This window comes from Etheostoma spectabile, chromosome 18, assembly GCF_008692095.1.
Source record: "Etheostoma spectabile isolate EspeVRDwgs_2016 chromosome 18, UIUC_Espe_1.0, whole genome shotgun sequence".
NCBI classification, from domain to species: domain Eukaryota; kingdom Metazoa; phylum Chordata; class Actinopteri; order Perciformes; family Percidae; genus Etheostoma; species Etheostoma spectabile.
This window is the reverse complement of record NC_045750.1, coordinates 20486170-20492527: the sequence shown is the minus strand read 5'-3', so window position 1 is coordinate 20492527 and position 6358 is coordinate 20486170. Positions and strand designations below refer to the sequence as shown.

The 6358-nt window shown below is 38.3% G+C and overlaps 2 protein-coding genes across 3 annotated transcripts in view; one reads left to right on the top strand and one right to left on the bottom strand.

Moving 5' to 3' along the window:
• Nucleotides 1-6358, bottom strand: part of mdn1 (midasin AAA ATPase 1) — a 1030807-nt gene that overhangs the window by 91926 nt on the left and 932523 nt on the right. The window lies entirely within an intron of this gene.
• Nucleotides 1-6358, top strand: part of mcm9 (minichromosome maintenance 9 homologous recombination repair factor) — a 31149-nt gene that overhangs the window by 11277 nt on the left and 13514 nt on the right. For both annotated transcript variants that reach the window (XM_032542338.1, XM_032542339.1), the window contains exons 5-11: nt 809-1015; nt 1109-1190; nt 2609-2809; nt 2901-3026; nt 3927-4046; nt 4232-4406; nt 5066-5268. In XM_032542338.1, the coding sequence (XP_032398229.1) occupies nt 809-1015; nt 1109-1190; nt 2609-2809; nt 2901-3026; nt 3927-4046; nt 4232-4406; nt 5066-5268 (1114 nt within the window). The remainder of the gene's footprint in view (nt 1-808; nt 1016-1108; nt 1191-2608; nt 2810-2900; nt 3027-3926; nt 4047-4231; nt 4407-5065; nt 5269-6358) is intronic.

Below are 6358 nucleotides of genomic sequence, written 5' to 3'. Positions count from 1 at the left end.
CAGTGTGTAATTCTCACACCACCTCAAAACCAACTGACAAGTCCTATCGCCGGTTACATGAGTTGCCACCCCAGCAGTTTTTACAGTCCAGCTTCCACTTGAGAAAGGGGAGTTTTTTGTTATAAACCAATCACATGCAACATCCTCAGATCAAGTGTTACTATTAATATAAGATCAAAAGGTTACCAGTGTTTCCCACACACAGACTAATTCGTGGCGGTGTGCCACACAATCAACACCTGCCCGAACCAGAGTGTAATTAGTTATTAATTTGTTTACAATATTTTCAGGCTTCAACCAATCAAGCAGAAAGACAGGCTCAGGGAGAGAAAGAGATAGAGCCGTTAGGCATTGCGGAAAGAGTAGGAGAGGAGGACAGCATCCGACACGGGGTGCCCCCCGGCGCTACACATTTCTTTCTAATCTGTGGGAAACACTGGTTACACAAATGGGGAAATTAGGGTTATCGCGGTAATCAAATAAAATAATAATAACAAGGCAAAATATATGTAATAATGTGTCTGTACTTTAAAGAAGGATTCTTTTAGCATTTTCAATGTAGAACTTTATAGGATTTCTGTGCAAGCACATGGTTTCTTTATGAAGGGATCCTGAATAAAGTACCAATAGATAGCAGGGCACTAAAAGATACAAATATTATAATAGTCATATTATAAAAGTAATGCACACCTGTAAATAGGTCTGCAGGAAAGCAAAGGATAAGTGAAAACAACTTATAATAATTTCCTGCACATCTTCATGTTTTACTTGTCATGTCATACTTAGAATCCTTCTCCACCTTTCATAGGTCCTGGAATACGAGCGTGATTACATGTGCACAAAGTGTCGTCACATTTTCACTGTGGAGGCTGATTTTGACCAGTTCTATACCTTTGTCCCACCGGTGGCCTGTCCTAATCCTGATGCCTGCAATTCGTACAAATTTAGCTGTTTGTCTGGAGGATCTGAGCCTGCTGCCTGCAGGGACTTCCAGGAGATCAAGATACAAGAGCAAGTATGACAGTTATGGGTGTGTTCTTTTTGTTTTGTTTTTTCCCCCAGCTAATTTTACCACTTGATCAGTGTAAAAATTGCACCCCCACCACAGGTGCAGAGGCTGTCAGTGGGCAGTATTCCTCGTTCAATGGTGGTGGTTCTGGAGGATGACCTTGTTGACAGTTGTAAATCTGGTAAGAATTGTGAATACCAAGGTTTGATAAGATGCACTTGCTTTTTAACAAATAACTGCGTGGCTGCAACTCAAAGTGAGGCCTAGTTTATAATCAGATTAAACCTCCACGCAAATTACATAACATTTAATTTAGCTGACTCTTTTATCAAAAGCACCTTGCATGTAGTGCATTCAACCATGAAGGTACAAACTCACAACAGCAAGAATGACATCAAAGTTCATTACTTTAAATAAGCCAAATTACAATGGGGCACGTAAGTGGACACGTAATGTCTTTTTTATTATTTTATAACCATTATCTTCACATCACCTGTGTACCTAATCAAACATAAGGCTGTGCCATTATATTGACTGCCTGTTATGCTGCTGTGGAAATCATAGTCACATCACCAACTACCTTACAGTGATCAGAAAAATTCTAAATAGAAGTGTGATCTCGCCACATTAAAACCTTTATTGTTGAGGTAAAAACTTGTCTTGCGATGTAAGTGCAGTGTTTGAAAGCTGTAGCAACATACAGCTATAAGCACTTCTGTCTTATTTGCAATTGTGGATCTAGAAAATGTTACATGGGGTGGCGAAAGGTCTTGGCAGGGTGGCATTGAAAGATGGTACACGGAGACCTCCATATGTAAATGGAATGTATGGCAAATAAGGAAAAAAAAGTAAAACTGCATAACATAATTCTATCACTTATTTGACCTTTAGTTTGATCATAATTACTGATAAGTAAAAGAATAGAACAAAGAATAGAATGTCTTATTTTATCAGTAATTATTATCAAATAAAAGGTCAAACAAAAAATTTAAAACATCATATTCTATTTATATACTCTATGTACATATTTACATATCTCACCCTATAACATATACAACAGAATAGAAAGAAAAAGTTGAAAACATAGAATTGGCATGTTATGATACTGTACTGCAATTTATATAGAAGAAGAAGAAAAAAACCAGACCATATGTTCCAGGTGTAAACATGTAAGGTGGGTTGTAACTTTTTTATAGGTCTATATACTGTGTAGCAACTGATCAACTCATTATCGTATATCATAGTGTTATGCTGTTAAATGTGACTTATTTGTTGTTTTCCCTGTTTGACATTAAAGATTGCATCCTGGTTTAATTTGTGCAGCCTTATTGCTCGTCTCGTTCTCGTAAATCACACCCCTAATTCTGATACATAATTTTAACTTTTCCAAAACAGCATTGTGTTTTGTTGATTACGTTGACTAAATAAGACACTGTTCACATTTCTTTGACAAAAGTACTTAATACTTTTTAATAAGTCCTAAAGTGTTAACGTGAAATAAGACACCACAGTATTCATTTTCACCTCATGCTGTCAATGTTAAATGCCATGCTTATGCTGTAGCTTTCAGTAATTTAGGACTGTATGCGGTTCTTCTAGGAGATGATGTGACTGTGTACGGGGTGATGTGTCAGCGCTGGAAGCCCTTTTATGATGGCACTCGCTGTGATACGGAGCTGGTCCTGAAAGCTAACAACATAGAAGTGAACAACCAGCAGGCTGCTGCCTCTTTTCTTATGAACGATGTTCAGAAAGAGTTTAACGACTTCTGGATGAGCTACAAACATGATCCGATAGCTGGTATGCAAGAATCTGCCTCGTAATGTTCAAAATTATGTTTTTTATGTTTTTTTAGTTGTTTTTTTCATGTTATTCTCTCCTCTCTCTGTAGGTAGGAACCAAATCTTGTCGAGCATCTGCCCACAGGTATTTGGCATGTATGTGATTAAACTGGCAGTGGCCATGGTGTTAGCTGGCGGGGTGCAAAGAACAGATTCTTCTGGGACCAAGATCAGGGGTATGTCTCTCTTTTCTTATTTGTTTAAATTAAGCAACTGATGCTCCTATTCAATTTCTACCATTCCAAGCCATATAATTATATTTTTAAATATGCAATATATTGTCACGGCACAGGTAGTACTCGTAAAATAATTTGTTTTAGGTCCACAGGATTTAATTACCACAGACCAGCTACAAACAGGCCACAAGATACGTGAATGCCTGTTTTACTTTAACAAGAAAAGACTGCCAGCCCACCTGAGATGCCCTTGAGCTCTGCTAGCTTTCTGCCATCGCTCCACTTGGTCCCTGCAGTGCTTGATTTCAATGTTCAAAATTGAAAAGCTCATTTAGATAGATTTGGAATTTGAAATCAGGACACCCCTACAACCAATCAGAAACAAAGACAACCTGTGGCTGTGACAATATGGAAACGGTGATAAATGTGTGCTGTATGTTAGTTTGTTATCGTGACTGGTGGGAACAACAATCTTTGAAATTGGTTCCGTATTATGCGAGAATGCTGTGACCAGCCACCGCAGACTGGGTTGCAATGTAACCCTATAGAACAAATGAACATCCTCAATTTTGTCCACTAAAAGTGCTGTTTTTTCCGTTGACAAGCTTGGATTATTATTATAAGTGTTTGACAACATGATATGATAGGACAGATAAAGGCCTTTTTAAAAACCCTTTAAGACCTTTCTGTTTAACCAGAAACATCTCTGAGATCGCTAGCGCCAAACCAACCAGACTCAAACTTACAATGTAGCTTGTTTCCCTGACTGCCATGTGCAGCGGTCTTGCTTAACACTTGACAAATGTCAAAGATTGCAGTTCCCATCAGTCACTTAGACACAATAAACATAGAAATAAGGGTTGAAGAAAAAAAGTTACCCTTTAATCTTGTCCTCTTTAGGTGAGTGTCATATGTTGCTGGTTGGGGACCCAGGCACAGGGAAGTCTCAGTTTCTGAAGTATGCAGCTAAGATTATGCCTCGCTCTGTACTCACAGCTGGAATTGGATCAACAAGTGCAGGTAGGCTTTCAGGTTAAAGGAGTTTGTTTTCAGTGCCTCATATTAACCATTTATCAGGAATTTGTCATCAATATCTTGATTATTCTCACATAATTAATTTTACATGCTTGCATACAACATATCTAATGAGTTTATGTATTACTGCATTAACTGAAGTTGTTAACACATAATGTCATTTGTCAAAGGACTGACAGTAGCAGCGGTTAAAGATGGTGGTGATTGGCATCTGGAGGCAGGAGCCCTGGTTCTCTCAGATGGTGGTTTGTGCTGCATTGATGAATTCAACAGCATCAAGGAACATGACCGCATCAGCATCCATGAAGCTATGGAACAACAGTCTATTAGTGTGGCCAAAGCTGGGTAGGACAGCCATCCATACATGTTCACATGCTCATAGAATTCCACTGTAAGCAAAAAAATACAACACCATCTAGTTTTAATGGGGATTAGTGGTAAATAGGTAAATAAGGTCAGTTCAGTAAATAAAGTCAAAGATTTATGTAGCGGTTGTTACCTCCCGACCACTACAAGAATGTATATGTCATCAAGGTTATCTGAATGGCTCGATTTAGAGTGAACAACAAAAAGGAGAAAAGTCCAATGCATGTGGAACATCACTTTGCATTTTATATAAAACGTTATACACAACAAGGAGTTTAATTGGCTATACCCTTATTCAGTGACACATTGGTCACCGAATAAGGGTATAGCAATATATTGTGTGCATGCAAATCGCACTAAAGCTCATAAACAAGCTTAATGAGCAAAAGAACAGAAACAGGCTTTCTTAAAAGTTTACAAATCATTTGCTTATCAGACTAGTTTTAACAGCTATGCTTGCAGCTCCACTACTACAAGTTCAATGTGCTATTTTTTTAAGTAGACCCTTTTCTACAGAAACCTATTGCCAAAAGCTGTCAGTGAACATGTTGTTGTAGGTAAGGAATGTTAAGATAACAGAAAGATCCACTTATTTGTTTATTCTGTATCCCACTTACAATTCTCTTCCCTCTCCCCAGTATGGTGTGTAAGCTGAACACTCGAACAACCATCCTGGCAGCTACCAACCCTAAAGGCCAGTACAATCCCAACGAGCCACTGTCTGTGAATGTAGCTCTGGCCAGCCCTTTGCTGAGTCGTTTTGACCTGGTGCTAGTTCTGCTGGACACCAGAAACTCAGAGTGGGACCACGTCATCTCCTCTTTCATTCTGGAGGACAGAGGTAGGGGATTATTTTAATTTATTTTTATTTTATTTTATTTTTTAGATTATTTTTTGGGCTTTGATTTGCCTTTATTTGATAGGACAGAGGGGAGAAGGGGAAGACATGCAGGAAATCGTCACAGGTCAGATTCAAACGCGTTGAGGCTTAAACCTCTCATTATATGTGTGCCTGCTCTACCCACTGAGCCAACTCAGCCACAGATTATTTGAATTTGTATATGAAATGCTAAAAGCAAAACGACTAATTTGGAAAATGAATATTGGTATTCATATTTGAATGATTGTTTATTAAGTTATTATTGCAATATTATTAGCATCATGTAGGTCAATGGTATAGTGAAAATATTGTAGATTCTCATCCCAGGTAGAAATCAGTATATCAATAACTATTTGTTCAATTCAATTTTTATTTATAGTATCAAATCATAACAATAGTTAACAGATAGAGTAGGTCTAGACCACACTCCATAATTTACAAAGCCCCAACAATTCTAGTAATTCCCCCAACTGGTGCAAGCAAGCATTGCGACAGTGGTGAGGAAAAACTCCCTTTTAGGAAGAAACCTTGGACAGACCCAGGCTCTTGGTGACTGGTGGTGTCGGTTTGGGGTGTGATGCACAGTGGCAATAATAGTCACAATAAAGATAGTGGAACAGTGACTACAAATTGTAGTTATAGTAGTTCATAGCAGGGCACTGCAGGGCGTTACAGGGTGTAGCGTGGCATAGCTGATCATAGGTGGACGTAGCGGGATGCAGCAGGGTTCAGCAGGACACAGCAGGGCATCGCAGAACGTAGCAGGGTGTAGCCGGAAGTGCAAATGATTATTTTTTCAATTAGTCAACTAATCTAACAATAATTTTCAATTAGCAATTATTTTCCCATTGCTCAATTATTAACAATTTACACAAAACAAATTTCAATAAGGTTCGAATCTCTGTTTATTTAAATTGTTTAACACTGCACTGTTCAAGTAAATTAATGTGTAGTGCAACCTTAAGCCAGATCTAAGCTATCAATCCAACAACAAAATACAGTCACTTTCAGGAGGAACTGTTTTAGACACACAAATGCTTGTGTAGCATTG